Source organism: Cordyceps fumosorosea (assembly GCF_001636725.1).
Source record: "Cordyceps fumosorosea ARSEF 2679 chromosome Unknown scaffold_43, whole genome shotgun sequence".
In the NCBI taxonomy this organism is placed as follows: Eukaryota; Fungi; Ascomycota; class Sordariomycetes; order Hypocreales; family Cordycipitaceae; genus Cordyceps; species Cordyceps fumosorosea.
The window spans coordinates 1-25,294 of NW_017387343.1; the positions used below are offsets into that span (position 1 = coordinate 1).

At 48.4% G+C, this 25,294-nt stretch overlaps 10 protein-coding genes across 10 annotated transcripts; 3 read left to right on the forward strand and 7 right to left on the reverse strand.

Annotated features, from left to right (window-relative positions):
• Nucleotides 1-3,080: 3,080 nt before the first annotated feature.
• On the reverse strand, nt 3,081-3,806 carry ISF_09172 (hypothetical protein; the record flags this gene model as incomplete). Its single annotated transcript, XM_018852775.1, has 1 exon — nt 3,081-3,806. One exon carries the CDS (start codon nt 3,804-3,806, stop codon nt 3,081-3,083), a length of 726 nt encoding a protein of 241 aa, XP_018699983.1.
• Nucleotides 3,807-11,736: 7,930 nt separating this feature from the next.
• On the forward strand, nt 11,737-12,973 carry ISF_09173 (DNA glycosylase; the record flags this gene model as incomplete). Its single annotated transcript, XM_018852776.1, has 2 exons — nt 11,737-12,437; nt 12,493-12,973. The coding sequence occupies 2 exons, from the start codon at nt 11,737-11,739 to the stop codon at nt 12,971-12,973; spliced, it is 1,182 nt and encodes a 393-aa protein (XP_018699984.1).
• A 219-nt stretch (nt 12,974-13,192) lies between these two features.
• ISF_09174 (60S ribosomal protein L19) lies at nt 13,193-13,737 on the reverse strand (the record flags this gene model as incomplete). The annotated part of the gene is made up of 2 exons (XM_018852777.1): nt 13,193-13,534; nt 13,600-13,737. 2 exons carry the CDS (start codon nt 13,735-13,737, stop codon nt 13,193-13,195), a joined length of 480 nt encoding a protein of 159 aa, XP_018699985.1.
• An 898-nt stretch (nt 13,738-14,635) lies between these two features.
• On the forward strand, nt 14,636-15,322 carry ISF_09175 (O-methyltransferase family 3; the record flags this gene model as incomplete). Its single annotated transcript, XM_018852778.1, has 1 exon — nt 14,636-15,322. The coding sequence occupies one exon, from the start codon at nt 14,636-14,638 to the stop codon at nt 15,320-15,322; it is 687 nt and encodes a 228-aa protein (XP_018699986.1).
• Nucleotides 15,323-15,636: 314 nt separating this feature from the next.
• Nucleotides 15,637-17,145, reverse strand: ISF_09176 (Major facilitator superfamily domain, general substrate transporter; the record flags this gene model as incomplete). Its single annotated transcript, XM_018852779.1, has 3 exons — nt 15,637-16,391; nt 16,520-16,893; nt 16,958-17,145. 3 exons carry the CDS (start codon nt 17,143-17,145, stop codon nt 15,637-15,639), a joined length of 1,317 nt encoding a protein of 438 aa, XP_018699987.1.
• Nucleotides 17,146-18,070: 925 nt separating this feature from the next.
• Nucleotides 18,071-18,875, reverse strand: ISF_09177 (hypothetical protein; the record flags this gene model as incomplete). The annotated part of the gene is made up of 3 exons (XM_018852780.1): nt 18,071-18,433; nt 18,497-18,726; nt 18,776-18,875. 3 exons carry the CDS (start codon nt 18,873-18,875, stop codon nt 18,071-18,073), a joined length of 693 nt encoding a protein of 230 aa, XP_018699988.1.
• Nucleotides 18,876-19,508: 633 nt separating this feature from the next.
• On the reverse strand, nt 19,509-19,984 carry ISF_09178 (hypothetical protein; the record flags this gene model as incomplete). The annotated part of the gene is made up of 3 exons (XM_018852781.1): nt 19,509-19,576; nt 19,640-19,714; nt 19,774-19,984. 3 exons carry the CDS (start codon nt 19,982-19,984, stop codon nt 19,509-19,511), a joined length of 354 nt encoding a protein of 117 aa, XP_018699989.1.
• A 977-nt stretch (nt 19,985-20,961) lies between these two features.
• On the reverse strand, nt 20,962-21,881 carry ISF_09179 (hypothetical protein; the record flags this gene model as incomplete). Its single annotated transcript, XM_018852782.1, has 3 exons — nt 20,962-21,240; nt 21,386-21,465; nt 21,542-21,881. 3 exons carry the CDS (start codon nt 21,879-21,881, stop codon nt 20,962-20,964), a joined length of 699 nt encoding a protein of 232 aa, XP_018699990.1.
• A 329-nt stretch (nt 21,882-22,210) lies between these two features.
• On the forward strand, nt 22,211-23,220 carry ISF_09180 (hypothetical protein; the record flags this gene model as incomplete). Its single annotated transcript, XM_018852783.1, has 5 exons — nt 22,211-22,451; nt 22,515-22,634; nt 22,680-22,798; nt 22,851-22,935; nt 22,985-23,220. 5 exons carry the CDS (start codon nt 22,211-22,213, stop codon nt 23,218-23,220), a joined length of 801 nt encoding a protein of 266 aa, XP_018699991.1.
• Nucleotides 23,221-23,379: 159 nt separating this feature from the next.
• Nucleotides 23,380-24,816, reverse strand: ISF_09181 (sterigmatocystin 8-O-methyltransferase; the record flags this gene model as incomplete). The annotated part of the gene is made up of 5 exons (XM_018852784.1): nt 23,380-23,699; nt 23,771-24,216; nt 24,283-24,417; nt 24,458-24,588; nt 24,646-24,816. 5 exons carry the CDS (start codon nt 24,814-24,816, stop codon nt 23,380-23,382), a joined length of 1,203 nt encoding a protein of 400 aa, XP_018699992.1.
• Nucleotides 24,817-25,294: the final 478 nt, after the last annotated feature.

The following is a 25,294-nucleotide window of genomic DNA, read 5'->3' on the forward strand; positions in this document are numbered from 1 at the left end:
TAGGTTCTAGTCCTTCTTTTCTTATAGTGCTTTCTAGTGTATAAGTAAGTCCCTCCTCTAGTATAGTAGGAATATACTTAGTGTTTTCTTATATTCTTAATTCTAATATAAACGTATATACTAGTGGCTAGGTTCTATATTCCTAGTCTTCTTCTTTAGGTAGTAGCTATATACTAAAGTTCTAGTCTTTATCTAATATAGGTTTATTATAATAAGCCTACTTATTAGTATTAGAGAAGTATTCCTTACTATTAGCTATACTAATATTATATATAAGTATGTCTTTATAATTTACTATATTAAGCCTTTTCCTTTCTCCTATAGGCTTCTATTACTTCTTTAGAGCCTAATACTTATTAGTAAAGTGTCCTTTCTTACTATAGTTATAGTAAGTCTTAGCTTTCTCTTTATTTATAGTATTAAGTTCTATTAGTCCTATATAATAACTATAAGTAGTAGAGGTTTATTATAGTTTACTAGTGTTTAGTTTATTTTTATTAGGTCCTATATAACCTTAGTAGCTTATTCCTCCCCTCTTTTCTTAATATTATTTATAGAGGCGATTATTAGCCTTAATAACTTCTTTAATAAAACTATTAAATAAAGCTAGTTAATCTAATTAGTAGATATTATTTTTTACTTCTTCTTTTAATCCTTAATAGAAGATCTCTATTATAGCTTTATTACCCTAATTAAGCTTAACTATAATCTATTTAAATTCTTATATATAGTGTGTAGTGGATCTAGTCTACTTAAGGTAGGTAAGCTATTAAGTAGTTTCTTTATATTCGTCTAGGTTATTAAATACGTTTAAGAGTCTTTCTTTAAAGGTTTTATAGTCTAAGAAAATATAAACTATATTAGCTCTAGCTTTAATACTATACCTAAGGTATGCCTATAGTGTAGGTTCCTACTATTCTATAGCTTTTCTAGTTAAGAGGTTACTAATATAGAGGATCTTATCCTTAGTAGTAGTAAGAGTGCCCTTATTAACTTAAAGGTAGGTATTAGCCTATATAAAAAAGTTTCTTATATTACCTTTATACCTATTATAGGTTTCTAGTTTTAGGAATTTAGGCTTCTTATTTCTTTCTTTCTTAAGCTATTCTATAAGTTAATCCTTTTCTTTATTTAACTTATTAATTTCTTCTTAGTGCTTATTAGTATACTTCTAGAGTTCTTTATTATCTTTTTTAAGTTATTTAACTCTTACTAAGAGTTTCTAAAGGGTTTTAGAGGTGTTATTAGTAGGTTCACTTATAGTTACTTATAGTTAATATTTTAGTTATTCTACTTAAGGTTTCTTATAATAACTTACTAAATAGGACTAATTAAAATATAATAGTAGCTTATCCTTAATCTATAGTAAGTCTATTTCTTAAGTAGAGAGTTAGATAAATATATACTAAGTGTATATAAGTAGATATTATTATATAAGTCACGTTAGGAGATTACTCCTAATAGTAGAACTATTACTTAGATTAATTAGTAGAGATCTAGTCTAGCTATCTACTAAAAATCCCCTTCCTTATATATCCATCCTATCCTCTACTATATTACCTAGATCACTTAGCTCACTCTATAATCCTAGTGACCTTAGATTAACGCTAGATCACTATAATCCCTAGTGATCTAGTCACGTGACTAGTTCCTTTGTTCCTACGCCCCTATAAGCGCCCTGTGGTCACTTCCTTAGGCCGCCCTGCCCCTCATCTGTAGCACCTTAGTGCATCTGTAATAAATTAGTAAAGATCTAGTCTAACTATCTATTAGAAATCCCCTTCTTTATATATCTATTCTATTCTCTATTATATTATTTAGATTATTAGCTTATACTAAGGTTATAATCCCTTTTTAGCTTATTAGCTTATAGTACTCTTTTAAGCCTACTATAGTTATATAACTTCCTTTCCTAATTAAGCGTCCCTTAGGCGTCCTACTTAGCTTCTTCCTTAGACCACCCTATATTACTCTTAACTATTTATAATATTAAACTACTAAAATTAATACTAAAAATAATACTTCTATAAGTAATAAAAGTATTAAATAAAGGCCTTCTACTATATAAAATACTTAATAATAAAAGACCTTTACTATCTATTTTTTAAAACTATAAAGTAGTTAACTAATAAATATATAATATAATTAATATAATAGAAAGTTAAAAAGTAATTTAATACTATTTTAAGGACTTTTATTTCTCTTTTAGGTTTTAAAAACCTTATAGAATAACTTTAGAAAAATCTAATTAACTTTAATTATTTAAATAGCCTTTATCTTTTAGGATAAAGAATAAAAATCTTTTTTAATCTTTTTTATTTTTTATTTTATAGTCTTTATAAATCCTAGAATAATAAATTAACTTTAATTAATTTTAATACTTAAACTATTAACTACATTATTTATTCTTAATAATATAATTAAAGATAAATATTCTTTTTAAATAATACTTTATTTTAATTAAAAAGTCCTTTAGTAGAATATTATAAAAATAATAACTTTTTTACCTTTATTAACTTTAATATATTATTAAATTATTTAATTTTACTTATAGGAGACTTAGGTTTTAAAGGTTCTACTATTTAGTAGTATTTTCTTCTAATTATAATAACTAATAAACTTAAATAATATATATTAAAAGTAAAATCTAATACTTTAAAGTTTTTAAGTTATAAAGGTAAAAGAATATATACTAATAGCTTAATAAATACTTAACTAGTAATAGTATTTAACTAATTATTAACTTAACTATATATTAATTTTCTAGCTTCTAAGCTATCTATTAATATAGTATTTATATATTTTAAATTTTAATTATAATTATTATAAAGCTTTTCCACTATACCTTATATCAACGATAGGTGGCCCATAAGTGGGTGGCCGACGTTAAGATTCCTGGGCAATGAGAGACATACATACATAGCTAAATGAGCAATCTTCGTGACAGCAGAATAAATTTGAGTTTGATGCAAACTTTTTTTTCTGGCTATACAAGTGGCTCTGGTTGTCTCTTGGCCGGTTGCAATTGACAAACTATATAGACATGATAGCATCATTGCCTTAAGCATGGAAGCAACGCTCTAAGCAATGGCCTGAACGTTGGTGAAGAATGGTCCACAGCCATCATAGGCATCTTTCTCAGCCGAGAACCTTATCTTCATTATGCTATCCGTAGCAATGAAGCGGAAGGACTGGCGCTTCTTGCCCCCATGGGGGGTCACACGGAATGTCTGCTTTGGGTAGTTGTCGACCTCGAGGTACAGGACATACACGCTCGGCTGAGTGCACACATATGTACCCTGTGAGTCTCTCACCATGAACTGAACAGTAACAGACCTGCCAACCGGAAGGTCCTCCAGAATGTATGAGAAACCGCCATCAGCCCAGTACGCGCGCACCGCGACTTCATTCGTCCTCCAGCCGACACCTCCGGCACCCAGCAGCGGGTTCACCACAACGCCTGCCACGCCTTCGATGGTCCAGCTTTCAATCCAGGCACCGCCAACGCCGACGCCAACATAAGGAGAATAGTATGTACCCAGAACAGCAAGGTCCGAGTTGTAGATGTAGTTGGTGGCAGTGAGGCATATCTCTGGGGTGCAGATAAGAGCAGACTGCGGAGTAACATCCCGGGCTGCGTTGCCAGATTGGGATGGATTGCCAACCTGGCAAGTACCTTGGACGCACTGCTGGTCAAAGTCACAGCTTTCAATGTCGTTGCAAGGAGTCGCGCGGTTGTCGGAAGCGACAGGGCTGGCCGAAGCCAGACCCGCTAAGACGGCAACCAAAAAGGCAGAGCGAACCATGCTGATGTGCTGGAAATAGAACAAAAAAGCTTAGGAAGTATAGGTGATTAACGGAGAGATGTTGATAAATAGAAGAGTGGTAATCTAATTGACGAGAGATTGGCGTTCTATTTATATTTGGACTCTCTTTGCTGCCGTGTGTTCTCCTCGCCGCGGAGTGACAATCAGGCCGTGAAAGTAACACTTGGACATGCAAATATACAGGATGTATGCAATATTAACCGTTCAACTGGTGACAATGGATTATCAGCAATGTAGCACTACTGTGCGGTACAAGTTGTCGCCAAGTGACGCATGGCGCGGAGCCGTACTAGGGATTGCAGAGCTGAATCATTTATCAACTCACATTCTGAACAGTCCAAGACACCAGCTGCATTCAGCTCAGCTTTTATCTGCGCATAGCCTGCCGTACAGGCCGGAAGAGAAGAGCTGTAATCCATCCGATTGGCGCGAGGGAGATGGAATTTTGTCAGGTCAAAAGCGATTACATCTCTCATCCCATAAGTTCATACGGCTAACATCAAGTCAAACTCGTGCTGATGGACTCTATATGTCCGACGGAGGGAGTGCATCAAAGGCGTGGCCGTGGTCATTCTCTAGATCTTATATCTGAAGGCAGATATCCTCCGGCCAGCATTTTTCAGCGCGTGACAAAGCATCAGATCTGTCATGTCTCATGCCCACAGGCTGTCGTGTAAAGCAAATGCACTTTACTGCGTCAAGATATAATCGCACATGTACGTTCATGTGCAGGGTCGTGACAGTGGCTGGCTGAAACCGTTGCTGGCTCTGCTGAATGCCGCTCGGCAAGTCTCTTTGGCAGTTCTTTAGGCTGTTCATACATGAGACACGCATTTCTTTTTTCAGGCGCCGGGGAGTCTCGGCAGATATGGCGGCTTTCTTGCGGCTGGACTGACGAAGCAGCTTGGGCATGGCACATTTCTAGATCAATTCAATATTTGTGAAATGATATTGTTTGGTGCAAAAACAGCTTCAGCTCCCGCCATATCGTTCGAATTTAGCGTGCGCTGGACATAACGCTAAGCAAGACTTACCAAAAAATCCACGAATTCAAGGATTAGAATCCAGAGTTAGGTCTTTTATATAGCGCTTACCTATAAACAGATAAGGTTTCGATTGTTTTTTTAAAAAAATTATAACCCTAGTTAGAGTTATATAAATTTTTAATATACTAACGCTAGTGCTTTACTAAATATAGTAGGTAATCTACACACTTTAGTAAATATATATAAAAATTATAGTTTTTTCTATTTTCCTATTCTTTTCTTACTAAAGAAGTAAGAAATTTAGTTATTAGTAGAAAAAGATAGCTTCTAACCTTAGTAATAAAGTGATTATAGTAGTATGTAGTGTTTTAAAAAGTAGTATTAATAATAATTGTAATAATATAATTAATAATGTATTTTATATACTTTTTATATATAAATTTTATAAGGTAAATAGTAGGGTTATAAAGTAATGAATTTAAGCTATAACCTCTTATTAGAGATAAGACTATAGTTAGTTAATAAGTTAGGTGGCTAGGTAGATGACTTATATAAGACAGGCAGGGGGGGCAAAAAAGGTACTTTAGCTGTATAATTCGCTAGCTGAGGTACATACCTCTCCTAACCCACTTACGTGTCTGCCTACCACTCCAGTCGTCCGGTGGGGCATTATGTAGACCCAATGCTGGATAGTCATGGCCGCGCTCTCTTGCTTTTGGCCATCCTAAGACACGAGGAGCTGCTTTCTGTCACTCGGGCCACGCTGTACACTATACGATCGACACCGCTTTGCCAGTATTCTTTAAAGCAGACGCTGTGCGTAAGTCCTTAGACGAAGTTCAAAATAGCCCACCGCCCATCAACGGCGACAACTTAACGCCCTTAGCCGTCAGAAAGGACCCGCCTGTGGGCCTAATGTTATTAGAGACAGAAACAGCGCGAGCAGCACTAGTCCCGCGCATATACTGCCGGCGTCCGCTGCTAGATCAACCCGAGGAGTAGCTTTTAACTTTAACCATCCCTTACGGAACGGTTTTGATACCCCCAGGTTGGTATATATAAACCGGAGCTTTCTGCTAAAGTTCCATAACGTAATAAATACCTATGTGCACTGCTGCCGGGTGATTCTGCGGGAAGGGGGAGGATTTATCTCGGCTCATCTCTTAATCATACGTGTCCGTATTTTAACGCCACTAGAAATAATCCTATACAGGTACCTACATACAGTAGACTTTCTTTAATCTACACCTGTTTTTTTCCGCCCTTAAACGGATATTTGTAGGTGCTCTTCCTCAGAACGGGCCGATTGCGCCCATTCAAGCAGCGCCATTATTCCACTTAGCGTACAAATCTTATGGCAGCATATCCCTCCTCCCATCATCCTATAAAACCACCAATTTATCCGCGTTTACATCGTACCTAACCCTAGCCTTACCGCCGCACTCCTTCGCCAGAGCCGTGATACGCCTAATTAACCACGCGAGCTTCCGCAAGCCCGGCTCGTTGTCGGCCTCCCACTGCCGAATCCGCTCAGCCACATTCTCAACCTACGGTTTCTAGAACGTGCCCCAGTCGTAGTACGCCCGCACCAGGTTCGGCGTCTACGACGCCCAGAGCTGCGCCACCACCTCGCTCAAGGGAAGCGGCTTCCGTAAGGTCCGAGTCTTGATCCAGCGTGGAGCGAAGCGGCACAGTCTAGCCGCCATTGCCGATTCTAAGCTTAGAGCCGCTAATGGGAGTATAGTCCGTCGTCGTCTTTAGGCGGCTAGAAAGGGCCAGGTCTTACATCATACGCAGGACGTCGTCATCACCTAAGTCGTCTTTAGCGAGATTCTCAACGTAGCCGTCCGTCTCGTAGCGCACAATGAACTTAAGCCCATAAAACCGATACAAAATGACTCAATAGTGTCCCGTGCTCTTAGGCACCACGTGCACAGTGTACACCTTCTCAAACTCATGCCCGTGACCACGGAACTCATACGGGCCAATAACTCTCACCATCGCCGTTTCCACGCGGCAGAAGATTATAGTGTCCTTAACGATCTCGATATCGATTATGAAGTTTTCGACGTCTTTCTTATTAGGTTCCGGGCTTACAAACGCGAGGAGCTTACGGATGTTATTTCAGTCGGTGATAACACCGACGTCAGTAAGGCTGAAGAGAGGATTTTCAGCATACAATAATCGAAATAGAGGCTCTAGGGGATTCTCTAGGTGGCGGGCGGCGTTTTAGGCAATGTACTAGAAACCAGAATCCTTAGAGACGCGGTGCGCACCCTCTCGGGGTCTCCAACGAGCCAGGGCCCCCAGGACGACGATTGTGGGCGTCGGTGCCTCGATCCAGTTGTACAACGAGAGGTGCTTGACCTAGCTAATCTCGGCTTTATCTAGTGCAACGGCAGCTTAGACTAGCGCGCAATATTTCAGTCACGGTGACAAGAATACTATTCGTGGACGAGATCTTAACGGCGCAGCACGGTCTAGTAGGAGAGAAGAACGTTAAGGCGGATGCACAACGAAAGTATCCTATGAAAACGAAAGTATCCTATGAATTAGGATGCGAGTGACGGAAGACTAAACTTATTATGAATCTACTAAGGCAGAAAATCAAAATAGCGCGGGCAACTCGCTTACATCTTTTCATAACCCCGCGATTTTAATCAGGCGGAAGTTAGTTACTCAGCAGAGCTTCACACCATCACGCTCCCCCTCCGACATTGTGTTACCTACCGCCCTACCTCAGTGGCCCGAGGATCCGTCAGCAAATCGATTCGCCGATGGAATCAGGCAGCAACAAGGGGGCGGGGAGCCATCACACTTTAATCCTTCACATGTAGGAATGCGTTTAATTCAGCGAGGAGAGGGCGATGTATTTAGTAGCAGCCACTGTTTGTATGCCCCCTCTTATACACAGTTAGGCGGCCTAAAGTGCAGATATATAATTAATTCGATTAAGCTGAGTCTAACAGCGGATCCAGATAAATTATTAAATCATACTGTTGGATTCAGATTAATTACTGGATTTAGTGATTTAATCATTGTAATAAAAGTAAACGTTTCTAAACCGTCGTTCTGAAAGTATGGTAATAACTTTCTCTATAATTAAATCTAATCTTAGCTTCCATATTAACCAGATTCGCATTCATGGCCTCTAGCGGCACCTATGGCCCATCTAAAAGTCCATTTATAGTCTAGTGTTTTAAGCACACTAATAATTTCTAGTAAAAATATGAGTCTAAAGGGAACCTTTTATAATCGCGTATTTAGTGCGCACGTTTAAGTCAAATATTACTTCTTTTATCTAGTCTATTACACTACATTACTAACATTACACTACATTTGAATCTAGGGTCTAGTGATCTTATATATATTACACCTCTAGTCGTCTATAAAGGGCTAAGCTTAACGCCTTTTTGCGGGGTTATACATGACTGACTTCTCATATAAGGCATATCAATCATTTACACAGACTCGCCTGGACCAGTTTATGATGATGATGCTGCTGCGACTCGCGTTGAGTCTACATATAGGGCAACGCCTGCCGCATGTATAGCATCGTGTCAACCTCCAGTTAGATCACCACTGTGGAGTTATATACAGGCGCATACGGAGATTAAGACCAGCTTTAGAGAGTGTGGTTATATTAGTGAGCTTTAAAGGTGACATTCCTCAAATCCTATAAAACTACGGTTTATAAGGAGCTATACTAGCAACAACGCTTCATTCACCGACCGGGTAGGCAAAGGTTAGTGACCCTCTTTACATGCATATAAAGCCCTTTTTTACCCAAGCTTTATCCATTCTAATTTATAAATATTTCCTACAAGAAAGTATCACAGTGGTTGACAGAATACGCACAGTCCAGTATCCCTATCATCCTCAAGCGGAGTAACGAGGCCGCTAATCGCCGGGTCTAGTTTGCCATAAACTTCTACGGTTCACACGTACCACATGGAACCGATTCTGCCTGCATCCTATTGCTACGGCAGGACCGCTCCGTGGAGATGCGCTTTACTAGGTATGTACACAGTGACTGGATGCAAATTTTATAGCGTGCTTATCATGCCTTAGCCTTTAGGAAAGGTTGTTAGTTCGTCGCTCCTACCAGTCAACAGTCACATCATAAGGTCCTACAGCACATATTGACTCGTCAAGCAATGCATCACTTTAGATGTGCGACATGCATCACTAGTAGTAGGCCTCTCTCACACACCGCTGCGTATATGTGCTCGGCCGCAGGAGTCTTGTGAGTCTCGTGGCCAGTAGAATTTACGCACTTCTCAACGTAGTTCAGGTTAGTCGGGCAAGCCAGCCAACCTTATATCAAGACATAAGAAAGAGCAAGAATAAAAGTTCCACACATAGATACCTCAAGCATAGTATGGCTGCAGGCGTGGCGTCTCTTGACGCGGAACACGTATAGGATTGATACATTTCTCCCACGCGCTGCTCTCAATAATATGCTACCCGTCAATCGCACACTGTTCGTGACAGACGAACGCACGATCGAACCACCCTCCCCCCGACTTCTTGTAGTGCATTGCGCTATCGCCCACATTCTTCATTTCTCCGCTGTAGGAGCCTATATTGATAGAATATTAGAAGATTCTACTGGATTAAGTGTGTATGTAGATGGTTTGACGGCGCTTAGGTCTATAGTATAGCTTAGGCTAGACGGCTAGTTGGATGGGTGGTGGGATGGGCGTGTAGAAGGATAACTCAGTAGGTTTTACTATAACTTTATTATTATATATCTTCTATTTAAAGAGAGTATATTACTATTATTAAACCTCCTCTTTAATAAAAAAACCTACTAATTAGAAGTGTCCTTAGGCTATCTTCTTAGACTGCTCTTTATCCTCCCTTATTATTACTATACGTATTTTAATGTATAATTTAAAATTAGCCTTAATAAGGTCTAAATCCTCTTATCTTTTTAATCTAAGAATGTTTTTAAATGAACTAAATAAGTATTCAATCAGTATAAGGTTAGGAGAATAGGGCGATAAGTATTCTAGGATCATACTAGTATTTATAATTATAGTTTTAATCCTCTAAGAAAAGTGTACTAAGGCATTATCTATAAAAATTATAGAGTGTGGCTGTAGAAATCTACTATAAAATGGGAGGAGCCTTTAAATATTTCTATATCTATATTTTCCTAGTAAAATTCATAATAGATAATACTATTAATTATATATATAGGAAGAATCTAAATACACTTTCTATAATAGAAACACTTTATATAGACTTATTTTATACTATAATAGTAGCTCTTCTTTAATCTATACTAAAACTATTTCTTAGAAAGTAAGTTAGGTTAAATATATATAGAGTATAAATAAGTAGTATTATAGTATAAGTTATATTAGGAGATTACTCCTAATAGTAGAACTATTACTTGGATTAATTTATAGAGACTTAGTCTAACTATCTACTAGAAATCCCCTATAATAGTAGCTTAATCCTAATCTATAGATAACCTATTTCTTAAGAAGAGAGTTAGTTTAAGTGTATAGAGTATAAATAAGTAGTTATTATAGTAAAAGTTATATTAGGAGATATCTCCTAATAATAGAGTTATTACTTAGATTAATTAATAGAGATCTAGTCTAACTATCTATTAGAATCCCCTTCTTTATATATTTATTCTATTCTCTACTATATTATTTAGATAGTTAGATTATTTATCTATTTATTAATTATTCTAATTATAGTAATTAATAAGTAATCTATTAATTACTTTATAAGTTATATAACCTTATATTCTATTCTAGATACTAGTGTGTCTAACTTAGTCTAACTTACTTAGCCCTACTTATATATCCTATATGTTTATAATACTTACCCTTTATCTATAGTACCTTAGTGTATTTAAAATATATTACTACTATTACTACTATTATTAAAGCCTCTATAGACTCTAAAGTCTCTACTACTATTAAAGTCTAGCTTAAAGCTAACTACTCTATACTTTAAGAGGTAATTTCTAAACTATAAGGTCTACTAAAGATAATAAATTTAAACTTAATAAGTCTAATAATATATAATATAGTATAATAAAGAGAGTCTCTAGCTACCTTATAAGTTAGATGTTAAAATATAGTAGACTACTTATATAATTAAGAATAGGGGGTAGAAAAAGGTACTTCTACTATATAATTCACTAGTAGAGGTACCTACCCTAGTCAACTTACGTTAATAATCCCTATATTTAGATAGTTTGGAAACTCATAATCACGCCCTCAGCGCTGGTGTGACGGGAACCTGTTCAGCCACGGCGCGCCGAGGTTGAAGGACAGCGAGCAGTGCCGGCACCCGCTGGCTCGACCCAAAGTGCGCTGGGCCAGTATCGCCAGCCATCGAGCCTACTCTTCACCGAATGAGGCTGTTGTGCCCGGCGAATAGCGTCTGGCATTGCTCGGTATGCGTTGGCCCGAGGAGCGGGCGATGGCAAAGCCAAGCGCCGCCATCGGTGCTGGTAAATGTCCGCAGCGAGGGCTGGTACGCCACGTACGGGGAGCGGCTTCCGCTCAAACCATCGTTGGCAACTAGAATTTGTTTTGCTGAAAAATGATCATGGCACCTTCTTGCTGGTAGCTTATTTGGCTAGGTATTAGCAAGTATATCGAGTTTCATAATGGAAACAGGACTCGTAGCCAGCTGTTCCTGTACTTGGGGCTTATCTGTTTTATTCTGTCAAATAATGACATTTAAAATTACAGCAGTAAAAGGATATTTTAGCGAAATATGGATGGCCCAAATTAATCATGGCAGCGTTTCCCATCTTTTAACTGTTGGTCATCGTCTCCAACACCATTGGCCCATGTTTCTCCAACGGACCCGCAGAGCTTCGAGTTCACTCTCTTCTCACGAAAGACGACAGCTAGCTGCCCGCTGCAATTGCAGACGTCAATCTCGCCATGAGGTCGTCAAGAGTCTCGCAGGACACGGCGCGTCTCTTCGACCAAGCCGCTGCCGCCACCGTCAGCGCGACGCCGCGCCGCACGACGCGCTCGCTGTCGCGCTTCGCCTACGCCCCCGTGAGCGGCAACGCCCGCGCGACGGCAGCGCCTCCCGACATCGAGGACGCCATATCTCCCCCACCGGCTGCTAAGCGCCGACGGAAGCTCTCAAGCGAGTCGCCCGCGAAGCCCATCAAGCAGGAGCTCCTCCTAGACGACACGAGCCCGATCCGAGCACCGCCGACGAAGAAGACGAAGCAACCGCGCAAGCCCGCGCGCAAGACAGTCGACCCGGACACGGGCGCGACCACGGTGGCGCCTCCGTCGAACTGGGAGGAGGTGTATGGGCTGGTGCGCGTGATGCGGGCGCCCGGCGGCCCGGCGCACGGCGCGGCGGTCGACACCATGGGCTGCGAGCGGCTCGCCGACCGGACCAGCTCCGAGAAGGACCAGCGCTTCCACACGCTGATCGCGCTGATGCTGTCGAGCCAGACCAAGGACACGGTCAACGCGGTCGTCATGCGGCGATTGCAGACGGAGCTTGCGGCGTGCAGGCCGGGCGCACCTCCGGGGCTGAACCTGGACAACGTGCTCGCCGTCGACCCGGACACGCTGAACCAGATGATCTGGGCGGTGGGATTCCACAACAACAAGACCAAGTAAGGCCGGCCGCCCGACGTCCTCTTCATCCTTCCCACGCTGACGCAGCTGCAGATACATAAAAAAGGCGGCCGAGATACTCCGCGACGAGTGGGACGGCGACATCCCGGACACGATTGAGGGCCTGACGGCGCTGCCGGGGGTCGGCCCCAAGATGGGCTACCTGTGCCTGTCGGCGGCATGGGGCCGCACCGAGGGCATCGGCGTCGACGTGCACGTCCACCGCATCACCAACCTGTGGGGGTGGCACGCGACCAAGACGCCTGAGGAGACGCGCCTCGCGCTGCAGGCCTGGCTCCCGCGCGACCGCTGGCGCGAGATCAACGGCCTGCTCGTCGGCCTGGGCCAGGCGGTCTGCCTGCCTGTCGGGCGCCGCTGCGGCTCGTGCGACGTCGGCCTGGAGGGGCTCTGCAGGGCCGCGGACAGGAAGAAGGTCGCGCTGGGCAGGGCGGAGCGGGAGACGGCAAGACTGCAGGAGGAGGACAGGAAAGCGCTGGAGGATGCACAGAACGTCAAAAAGGAGGAGGAGCCTTGACGGAAACAGCATCATACGATAACTAGTGTATAATTGTAATGTTCTCATGGTCAAGAATCGCTTATTTGTTTTGTACAGGACTCCGCGCACAGAGTCGTCTCTATCGGTAGTATTGTACAGTTATCACGACGCATCGTTCGCAGGTTGTTTCCGTCGACAGCACCACGCCGCCACCCATATTCCAAACCCATAGTTGTTTGTTGACTCCCTCACCCGCCGTTACGCAACGACGTCGATACCGATCGACTTGGCCTGGAAGATGATGGACCGGCAGAGGCCCTCCAGCGAAAGCCCCGACAGCCGCAGCTCCGACTGCTTGATCTTGGCAATCTCGTAGACGTGCTTCAGGCTGACCGCGCCCACCGTCTCCGTGCCCGGCCGCTGCGCGCCTCTCCGCTGACCCTTCTTGTTCTGCGGCGCCGCGTCCCCGACGCAGTTGAGCAGCAGCCACGACGTCTGCGGCGTGCGGATGTCGAACGCGAACGAGCGGTCGGGGCGCACCGTGACGCGGCACGGCATCGGCGTGCCGACAACGAAGTTGGCGGTGCGGGCGTTGAATTCCTGCCGAAGAAAAGAAACCATGTCAGAGGGTGGGAGGAAGAGGGGGGAGGGCGGGAGAGGCGCACTTTGCAGAAATCCATCGACTTGACACCTTTGCTGCCCAGGGCGGGACCGACGGGCGGGCTGGGCGAGGCTTGGCCAGCGCCGACGATGAGTTTGACGATTTGGTCGGCTGCGGCGCCGGCGCCTTTGGCTTTTGACATTTTTGGCTCGGAAGGAAGGGGTGGGTTGTGGTGGTGTTGAATTGGCAATGTGAAGCTCTTGCGATGATGATTTTTGGCGACGAAATATTTGGCTGCAAGGACGGCACGGCTGGTCCGTGCGCAACAATGGTACGTACCTGCAGGGTTGGCTGACTTGCAAGTTGACATTGGAAGGGACGAAATTCACAACCGCCGTGAATTTTTTCAAGCTTGAAAGTGAACCTGCAAATTCCTCCTCTAGCTTATCCATACTGCCTTTCAACGGATTTATTGCCTTGGCCCAACCGTGATGTGCTCACTTGAAGTGCATCCAGCTCTTCCTCAGCCCCAGTCAAATAGTTGCCTTGGAGTGAGCCAAGTTCTTCTCTGACGACAGCATATCATTCCGGAAATCCGAGTCTCTGCCGAGTAAAGTACAACGATAGTAAGTACATAACGTGCGTACATTCGTCATTGAAGCTGCCTAAAATTACACTCCGCTTCTCGCCCAGTACCATTTTGCCATGATTGTTGAGAGAGTCAAGGTGTGGCCATTTCTCAAAACGGCAAAAAGCACGATAGCGTGGATATCATTGGCTCGCGCGACCCGGGTGGATTATCGGCTGCCAAAGCCGAGCCCGGCTTGCGATTGCAATAAGAGTAGATGCTGGTGTACTTGCGCGCGTAGTTACTTCAAAGTTTGCTTTATGACTCTTATCTTGCCTGTGGCCGAATGGCCGACCCATTGCCGACCTTCTTCTTTTGGCCACTTGAAAATACTATAAAACTGACGCCTCGTTCAACCTGGATGTTGGTGAAAGAGAACTGCAACGCACTCACTTATACGCCCAACTTGAGACTCTCACGCACTTCATCACCGCACCACAACGCGCAGCATCTCATTTTCGTCATTTACAACATGGACTCCCTCAGCACCGGCCCCGTCGCAGACGTCCTCGCTAGGCTCTACCAAGAAGCCGAAGTCGCCGACGCACCCATGCGCCGCGCCGAAGGCACCGCCGACACCGACGTGGCCGCCTCCGTCCTCGCCTCCGAGGCTGCCGACCTGCGCGGCACCTACCACGACCTCGCCGACAACTTCCTGTGCGTGTCGCCCCGCTTCGGGCGACACCTGTACATGTGCGCGCGCGCCGCCCGCGCGCGCCTCGTCGTCGAGTTTGGCGCCTCCATGGGCGTGTCCACCATCTTCGCCGCCGCCGCCCTGCGCGACGCCGGCGTCCCCGGTGGGCGCGTCGTCACCACGGAGCTCGAGGGGGGCAAGGCGCGGCGGGCGCGCGAGAACGTGGCCGCCGCGGGGCTGGCGGGCCTGGTGGAGGTGCGCGTGGGCGACGCGCGCGAGACGCTGAAGGGCGGCGTGGATGGGGAGCAGGTGGACGTGCTGCTGCTGGACGGCGCGTGGTCGCTGTACCTGGAGGTGCTGAGGTTGATGGAGCCGCACCTGCGACCGGGCGCGGTGGTGCTGGCGGACAACGCGGAGGACCCGGCATATCTCGAGTACGTGCGGGACCCGCGCAACGGTTACCTCTCGCTGCCGCTGGAGTTCGGAGAGAAGGAGGGGAATGAGTTTTCGGTTCGGACCAGGTAGCTTGGTGGTGGTGGGCGCGGCCGGGTGTTCGCAGATCGAGATTGGAGGAGTGATGCTTGCCTCGCTCAAGCTATTCCCAGTCTACAAGAGTGTATAAAGGACAAGAGGCGGAGTGATTGGAACGTGAGTTATTGAAAGACCGTTTTGCATACAATCGAGAAAACAAGTTCAAATAGTATTCAATACCTACGGGCATTCTTTGGCATGAACTGATAGAGTTAACTGATATCCCGCGTAAACAACGCCATTTAGTAAATGAGCGATTAGAGCGAGCTAAAAATGCAGAGTTAGGTATACAAGCGTTAACAATATCGTCAAATCACCGTCGTCAGCCCCCAGCCAGCCTTGGAAACGCGGCTGGCCACCAAGCAAAAGCTAGACGCAAAGAGGAGCGCGCCGCACCACGAAATCAGTCCCAGCCAGTCATTGCCGGGGTAGACGATCGCACCCGCAATCGGATTGCTGATCAGCACGCCGAACCCGACCGTTCCGAGGGTCATGCCTATGCGGATGCCGATCTTGCTCTTGTCGTCGGAGAGGCGGACGATGCCCGCGGCGGGCAAGCCCATGAAGGCGCCCGAGAAGAAGCCGTAGATGACGCAGAATACAACCAGTCCGGCAGCGGAGCGGATGGCGCACAAACAAAAGGTCAGAACTGCGGAGAGCAGGGCGACGGCGGTCTGGACGTTGATGGAGCCGACCTGGTCGGCGTAGTAGCCCGGGATGATGCGGCCGGGGAGCGAGCTGAGGTTGATGATGACGAGCAGATAGCGGGCCAGGGAGTCGGACACGTGGGTGCGATCGCGAGCGAGCAGCTCAATGTAGTAGAAGACGATGTAGAGGCCCATGAAGCCGAAGGTGAGGCCGGCGTTGAGGAGCAAGTAGGGGACGTCGCGCAGTGCGGTGGCGTCGAAGAGCTTGCGGTCGCGGTTGGGGGGTTCCTTAGAGCGCATGAGGAGCGCGGGGATGACAGAGGTGACTAGGAGGATGAAGCCAAGGATGCGGCAGGCCCAGCCAAAGTCGAGCCGTTCAACCAGGCTAGAGAAGGCGATGGGAAAGACGACACCGCCTATAACTCAAGTGTTAGTCTTGTCAGTTCGGGAGATATTTTCACGGCAGTATCTACTCCGACAACACAAATCAAAAAGGCTTGATATAAAATGGACTCGAATTTTACTTCGCGCAAGTAGAACTCACCGATTGCACTACCGGCCGACGACGCGCCCATGGCTAGGGCGGTTCTGCGGCTAAAGTACTGGGATACGACGGCTGGGGCGACTAGGTAGAGCAGGCCGAAGCCCAGCCCGACCATGACGGCCTGGGTGAGGAAGACGTGCCAGTAGAGCGAGGCGGCGCTGAGCAGCATCACGCCGGCGACGACCAGGGCCCCCCCGCCCCAGAGCAACGCGCCCGCGAAGCCAGCGTCAAAGAGCGCGCCGGCGGCCATGGACACGATGAAGAGCAGGAAGGCCTGCGTGGAGCCGATCCAGGCGATGTCGGAGGCGGAGTGGCCGCTTAGGAGATGGAGCTGGTAGTATGTCTGGAACGCGCCGTACGAGTTCATCATGCCCCTGTTTGAATGGAGGTGAGCTCGTGAGGGCGAGAGATGAGGGGGACGGGTAGGGAGGAAATTACCAGGTATTCAGGTTGATACAAAATGCGCCGAGGACCTGCATCCAGGCGCGCCAGTCTTCCTTGGGCGGTTGCGATAGCGATGACGAGTCGACACTTGGCCCAACATCAGCTGCGTCGTCGGGGACCAGCGAGGAGGAGCCGGTCACGGCGTCGCTGGCTGGCTGTTTCGTGGGGTTTTCCGAAGCCATCTCTGCGATGGGGATGGCTTCCAACGAGTCGCGCGACGTGAAATAAGTAATTGCCAGCCCTGGAAGCGGGAGAATAGAAGATATTTAAAAAGTCATGCTGAGATGGCGACGGGTTGGTAGCAAACGGCAGCCGGGAGGGACTTGGAGATGGCGGGCTAGTAAGGCTGCCGTTTTTGGGTTACACACACACGAGACGGGCGGCCCTCGCTGCGGCCAAGTCTCCTTTGGGTTTAACCCGAGACAATACCCACCCTACAAGATCACGGACTCTGTCCAACGACTTGGTATACATGTAATGGTATTTAACATTGAACGTCGGGGATATCCTTAGAAAGGGAGGGCAAGGAGCGCTCTCTCTGCCGCCGAGGCAGCCAACTGATTAGAGCTTGGCATATATCTGCTGGTAACGTCTCGACTTGGCAATACAGCTGCTTACGTTGTCATCTTTAAAAAATACAAATAAAGGTGGAATAAGATACCCCTGCAGACGACAGCCACCATATCTCTTGGCCATCTTATCGCTTGGCACAGTCCAAACAACCAACTCGCACATTTCAAACAAACCCCCCTTGCCATCCAAGGTCGATTTGGAGATTGCGTATTTGCACTTTATTAACGTCATCTTGCAATCACAACTAGACAAAGTCTCATTTATCACATTTCTTCCGCCCCCTTGCGCATCACAAGCCGTCAGCTCAGCGTCGCACGCACACCCCGACGATCCCCCCTCCTCCCCTCCCGCTTCTGCTGACGCTCTTGCTCCAGCGTCTCCAGCCACGGTGCGTCAGCGACAGCCACCCTCTGCCCGCTGCATGCATCCCCCAGTCTCCAACATCCCCCCCCGGTACCTCGCCCGCAACTCAGGTGAGCGGACAAGCACGCAGAAACCGCATTTGCGTCCCAAGTATTCCAACGCACACATCCATCAAGTCTGCCGAGCAGCGTGTTCATTGTGGCCTCCTGTAGTCGCCGCCGTCGTCGGCCACAGCACCCGCCCGTCCGGACACGACTTGAACCGCTCAATCATCGGCCCGGGCACCTCGTCCTCGTGCCGGAAGCACGCCGTGCGCTCCGCCGCCCACCGCTCCAGCCGACCCCAGTCGCGACACATGCGCACCTGCCCGGCGCCCGTCCCCGGCGGGTCCTGGAAGCCCGCGTAGCGCGGCGTGTCGTCGGCGCTGCACACAACGCCCTGCCGCAGCTGGTCCAGGCAATGCAGCGCGTGGCTCAGCGCGATGCGCTGCGGCTGCTTCGTCTCCGTGTACATGACGTACCGGAACAGCGTGCGCTGGGCGGACGAAGTTAGCGGTGGACGGTTTGGCTAGGGGAGAGAGTGGGTGGTGGGACGTACCAGGCAGTGAAGGTCGTGGAAGCCCTGGAGGAGATAGACGCCCTTGTCTTCGTCCCAAGGGAATCGTAGCGCGTGTGGCAGGTGCTGCTGCTGGATGTAGGCCTCTGGCAAGGCGACGACGCCCGGGTCGCCGCTAAGCTCCTCCCACAGAGCTGTCACCTGGGTGAGGTTGTCCCCTGTGTATTCGGTTCCGTGCTGGATTTTTACCGGCACGTCTCGCTTCAACCCGGCTAGTGATTTGGTTAATACTGCAAATGTTTGCGTAGCCTGCATACGTACCAAACGTGGATGGACAGTCGCCCTCTTCCAGAGATGACCTGGCCACCGTCTGGCTCGGGTCAAGCTTCAGGATAAAGACAACGTTGACGAAAAGAGACATTGCCAGAAGAACCAGTGACAAAACTAAGCCACCAACGTAGAGTGATCTCTGTGAAAGTTTCCGTTGCTTTGTTGGAGACACGGCGAGTGTCTCCTTGCTCTCGTCGCTCCATCGGTCGGAGGAGTCTCGGCGCAGAGGCTCATAATCTTCGGTTTTTGAGTGCATATTTGCAATAAATAATATTCAACGCCGTTTTGGTTTTCTTATTAATGGGCATTTGAAGATGCCCCTTGCTGTTATCGAAGCAGTTGTGGCAGAGCTTTATTCTCTGCGGCACTGGAGGTGTTGGTGGAGGATGCAAGTTGACCACAGAGGGAGGGATGTTAGATAAACAGATGCGCATCGGCCAGCCTCACTCACATTCTCATTTAAAAAAAAAATGCTAGTATATTTTCTAGATACACCGATCAATTCTCTCTTTTTCGTGATCATTTCTTTCAAACAAGGGGAAAATCGCGGTCACAGCAGACACAGTTCGTTTAGGCGCAAGAGTCACCAGAAGCAGATTCTTTAGTGTGCGCAGATCAAGTCCATCAATTCATTGACGAGCCTCGTATTTTAACCTTTACATCCTTTTCAAAAGCCAAAGATCATGGCATTCAGTCAAACTATCTCTCATAATCGACGCGTAGCCTACTGAGCGTCCACCCAAGACTGGTCAACCTGGGCGGGATACACGACGGCCTCGTCGGAATCTTGCGCTGCAAGTCTGCATGTTAGCCGCCCGCCGTTCTCGCAAACATTGCACTACAAATCCGACTTACAAGAGCGCTTCTGAGCATCGACCCAGGACTGGTCGACCTGGGCGGGATATACGACCGCCTCATCCGAATCTTGCGCTGCTCGCAACTTGGTTAGCCGCGTTGTTGGTCATCGTGTGCGGCTCTTGGTCACTTACACCTCTTTTGAGCATCTACCCAAGACTGGTCGACTTGCGCAGGGTACACGATGGCCTCGTCAGAGTCCACGGCTATCGAGTCGCGTATTGTTAGTGCTTGCTTCGGCGGAAGGTTGTCGCGAGCCATGGGCAGGTCCGAAATACCTCTGGCGGGAATGACGGCGGCCATGGCGGCGCCAACCACGAATGCGACAACGAAAGCGGCCTTCATTTTGGATACTTTGAATGATGTTGTTTGCCAGTAAATTATATTTCAGGGTACAGGTTGCAGGTGCAGAGTGGCGAGCTTGCACTGGCGACTTTCTTATATCCCAGCTTTCCGATCCCCACACCGTTCCGACCACAGAGCAATTGCCACTACTTTTCCCAAACACATATCTCCGACACCGTCTTTGTCAAGCTGCAACGGTCGTCACCGCTTACTCCCCGCCTGCCCTCCAAGTCGGCAGCCTCGATCATCACTGGCCAGTCTGCCTTGGAATGGACCCCCCTGATGACGAGCCCTTGACAATCGCCAAGCTCACCGACCGAAGCCCTAGCCAATGCAACCCTTTGATCCTTCCTCGTGATAATGCGCCCTGCAGGGAAGGTAGGGTTCGGTTTGGTTGTGCTTACGTGCATTTCTCGGTGATGTGCGGCGTGGGGCAAGGGAGGATGGGTGGCCGTGTAAGTGGTTGGTGGGCTGGGAAAGAGTCGGCAACGCATTGCCGATGCAGCGTCCATCGCTGAGCGAGCGAGTCGCCCCCAAATCGCTGACCCTACGCTGACCTAGGTCTGTAAAAAGACGTGGCGCTTTGGATCGACAATTTGAGGGGTGTTCGATCAAGCACAGTATACCTTCGTAGCAAGGTGTCTACCACATTAATACGCTGCGGTATCAAATGGCGATGAGACGTGATGATGCTGATAGTAGTGGTGATATTGATGACATTCATCTTCTTCAACTACCTAAGTTCTCAAATTTACGGACTCTGGTATCCTTCCAACAATTCAGGTCATCGTAGTAGTGCTAGTGGCGGGATCGTCGGTAAGCCACATAAGGTTGGTTCCTCGAACAGCACATCATTGGGTCGGCTACGACGCTTTCATGGTGTACGGACAATGGCCGTATAATTCGGTCTATCTCAATCACAGTAATTTTCAATTCAGCATGTAGTAACCCGCATACTAGCGCCATTTCTTCGCGGCTCATCCATGGTGGTGATGAGGGGTCTGCTGGAACCCTCGCAGGTTGCTCACCCTGTGATCCTCGGCCCAGGCAACAACCTGCCTGTAGTCGCGACAAACCCTCTCGCTGCCCCAGCCCGTGACGCCGCCGAGATCGGGGTCGACAGGTTCCAGTGACGTGTCGCTGGCGCACATCAGACCTTGTCGCAGATAATCGAAACAGTGGCGCATATGCGCGGCACCGTGGCCCGCGTCAGACTCGTCGTTCGCCTTGCTGTAGTAGCTGCCGTGAATCGACCACTGACACCATTTTGTCCCGTCAGCAACGATGTGATCAAAAAAAGCAAGTGAGGCTCTGAATCGGGGAATCACCGCGAGACAGGTGGTTATCTGCTAGCCGTGTCGAGTGGGGGTCTGAGGGGAAAAGGAAACTGGGACGGCTTACAAGGCAGTGAAGCTGATGCACCACCGACAGGGTGTACAGATTGTGGCTCTCCGAGGGGAATCGTACGGTGCCCTGCCCAACTGCAACCTCGGGTTAGCAGGTTAGCTTTGGTTGGTTCGGGGTTGGTGGGCGTTATCGCTTGGTGTTAGTGCTTACCGGGCACGACAGACTCCCACGCCTCCAAAGTACCTTTGTGGTCGGGGGCTTCTCCAAACGTCCGGTTATAGTGGAAAGTTTGCGGGATGACGTCGATGTCGATATCGGGTGTTGGAATGCGGGAGGGACGTTGCTGCATGCTCGTCGCGAGGCGAGATGGTTGTGGTGCCAGGACAAAGACCCCAACAAGAGCGCCGACAGCGAATGCCAACACAGAAATAAAGCAGCACAAGAGCCAAGGGAGCCTTGAAATACCCGGGTGATTCCGTGTCGCCTTTTCGGTACCTGAATCCTCACCTACTGGGTGGTAGTTGAAGTCGTCTTGTGTGAAGAATGCCATGTTGAGTGTATGAGATGCGCCTGTGCCCAAGCAGAAACCCGGCAACTCAGCGCAGATGGTATATATAAAACTGGTGCAATATAGTATGCATAATAAACCGGTCCAAAATTACCAATTCTCAAATTCCCTGCTTTTCTTCACCACATAGTCTCTACTCCAAGCTTCACTGCGTACACCCCCTCCACAGAGCGACCCGTCGGTGTACTTGGCCGAGTCCCTCCGTCAGCAGGGTCAAGCTCGACAACACACTTGGAAACTCAACTCGCTTTACAATATTAAAGTTGAGCACTTAATCATCTCTGAAATTTGCAGCACAGTCACTATTAACAATGTTTGGATCAGAGAAGACTGCACGAGGGAGCACCGACTCCAGCTCGGACGGCGCTCGCGAACGGCTTCTTGATTCAGACAGCGAAAATGGACACATTCTTCCCCTCCAGAAATCGCACAAAAGTTCATTCCACATCCCACTATGGGCTCATGGGATACTACTTTCCTTGTACACCATAGGATTCTTACTTCTAGTATTGTACGGTCGGCCGGAGGGCAAATCGGGAAGCCATCTTCCTTGTAAGTCGTGCCGAACTGCAAATTGGCAACACTGATACGAATCGCGCGTCTAATTTTCATCAGTACCGTCAAGGGAAGGTCTCGTTTGGGAGGAACGAAGGTTTCCGACCGACATTGTCGATAACCCATTTACGGGGGAGCCTCGCGAAGAGCTGGACGAGGCATGGCACAAACTCCTTAAGAGTACGGTCTACGGCAACTAGTTCGCGACGCCGCTAACTCTGGCAGATGACAACATTCTGGTACCAAAGGATTACCTGGACGAAAAGAGCCTCCACTCAGTATACACCAAGGACGGGGACGAAGGAGTTGCGTCCCTCGCCGTCTACCACTCGCTCCATTGCCTGGTATGGAAGAGAGATACCACAGCCTTCCAGCTTACAGCTAACAACTCGCCAGAAAAAAGTCAAGCGCATGCTCTTCAAGGAGCACTACCACAAGGACAAGACCGGCGACGCCATGGCCCGAGAGGAAAAGCACGTCGGTAAGAATCTTCCCATCCAACCGCGCTAGCATGAGCTGACAGCTTTCAGACCACTGCGTCGAGTACATCCGCGAGGCGCTCATGTGCCAGCCGGACCTGTCGCTGGTGACGTTTCGCTGGATCAACAACACGGCGCAGCACGCGGACAAGTCGGGCTTCTGGCCGACCAACTTTGACGTGGACGCGCACCGCTGCGCCAACTGGGAGGCGCTCGACTCGTGGGCCGGGCAGCGGGCGTTTAATCTGTTTGAGGTTGAGAAGCTGGACCGACCGATGCCTGAGTAAATATTGCGGGCATTGCCGCTTAGATGACTTCGTTTTAATTTGTCATGACCTAAGGAAGACGAGCGTAGTAAAAGACAAGAGTTTCTAATCCGTTTCTATAATAAGGAGAATGCCACCAGACCGACTAAACCAACAAGCTATCTAAAAGAAGAATCGACTTCAGACTTTGAGCATCGCCTCTACGATCCCGTCCGCGTCCTCCTGCAGCGGCGCCCAGAACTTGACCACCTCAAAGCCCGCCCTGTCCAGCAGCTCACGCCACTGGGTCTCGGTGCGCTCCATGCCGGCATTGAAGGCCATCATGGTCATGTCCAGCATCGCGTGGAACGTGGACGCGCCCCGTTCCGGCACGATCATCTCGTGCAGCAGCACCTTGGAGTAGCCGGGCGTCATGGCCGTGCTCAGCGCCGCCAGGATCTCGAGGCACCTGTCGTCGGACCAGTCGTGCAGGATGTGGTGGTAAAAGTACGCCCGCGCGCCTAAGCAATCTCCGTCAGCAATTCTTCTTCCTATTTTCCCTTCTTCTACAAGAACTTGTAGAGGCGCGTACCTTTGACGGGCTGCTCGGTGAAAAAGTCGTAGGTCATCACGGCGATGGCCGGGTCCACGGCGCCGCTGAGGCTGTCCGTCACGGAGGCCAGGTCCTGCAGCACCAGCTTGCCCCTCCCCGGGTACTTTTCGTGGAAGGCGAGTAGGTCGTGGCCCTTCCCTGCACCGACGTCTACGAGAAGCGGCGCGTCTCCCCCGGCACCGTCCAGCAGCTGCCGCTCGACGGGGTACCAGTCGACCCAGTAGTTGCGCGCGCCCATTGTATTTCCCATGAAGAGGTTGAAGTCCCTGTTTACCTGCGGGATGGAGCTGAAGAGCTCAAAGGTGTTCATTTTGGTCTGGAAGGCGAACTGCATGAGGCCGTCGCGGGGATCGGTCGGACAGCGGTAGCCGTACTCCTTGAGGTACTTGGGCGCTTTTTGGGCCGCGCCGACAATCATTTCGCCGCTGCATTTTTTGTCAGTATATTTTTTTTTTCAGCTTGATATCGGTGGTTAGGGGGCAACGACTCACATCATTCTATGACCGGCGGATATTTCTTCAGTCGCCATGGCATGCGTGACTGGTGTGGGCGCCCATTGTCGCTCTCCCGTCTCGTGGACGACGCCGACTGAAGCCAAGGGACGCAACGTGCGGACTGAGACAGTGCTGTTAGAACTCTTTCCAGCAACTTTCAAGAATGTTTTACTTGCTGATTAGAAACTCTTCAGCGCCTGATTTCTCGGCCAGCTCCTTAGACGAGATTGGCCCGGTGTTGTTGGCAATCAGCTGGAACAGGCCCATGCCAATCGCGATTCGGGCCGCTACCGTGATAAAAGGCTACAGTTCATTCTCCGTTAGCAACCTTGCCATCATCTAGAATTCTTGGTCACATACCGCAAATGCCAGCTCGACGGCAGAGCTGGCGGGATGAGACAAGCTACCAGTCAGTTGCCGACTGAGTTGGATGGCCTGGTTCTTGGCATCTGAGTTGTCGCCATCCGCCAGCTGCGGCGCAAGCTTTGACAGCTGCTCAATCAGAACGACACTTTGACTTGTCTCTGCCATTGTAGTTTGTGATGCTCTTTTTCCGTAGTTGAGCGCGGTACTTTTTTTATTTTATTTTCTACCTTTTTTGCTGGTACCCAGATCTAGTCCCTGTCCTGTCCGTCATCGCCGCCCACTCGGCATCCGTCTGTACGATAAATCATGGCTTCGCATCTCACCGGCAAGCTTCCAACCGACGAGGATAACGGTGAGGTGAGCGTGCTCTCCATACAGACACGCCCTCTAGGCCCCCACCTCACCTCCACACGGTGAGATCTTAGCGATCGCCGCCTTGTCTTGCCCCCACACGATAGTGAGAGGCTAGAGAAGGCGGCAGCGAATGGCGATGGCCAGTTGTGGTATCCTCCGTGTCTTGCTCTTACATGTAATGCTACGCTGACAGGTCATGCCAGCAAGCAGGCAAGGCCCTGCGGGGATTACCCCCCCAGCCGCTTCGTGGCTTTTCTGGCCGCAAATACGGCACCTCGCACTCGCGATG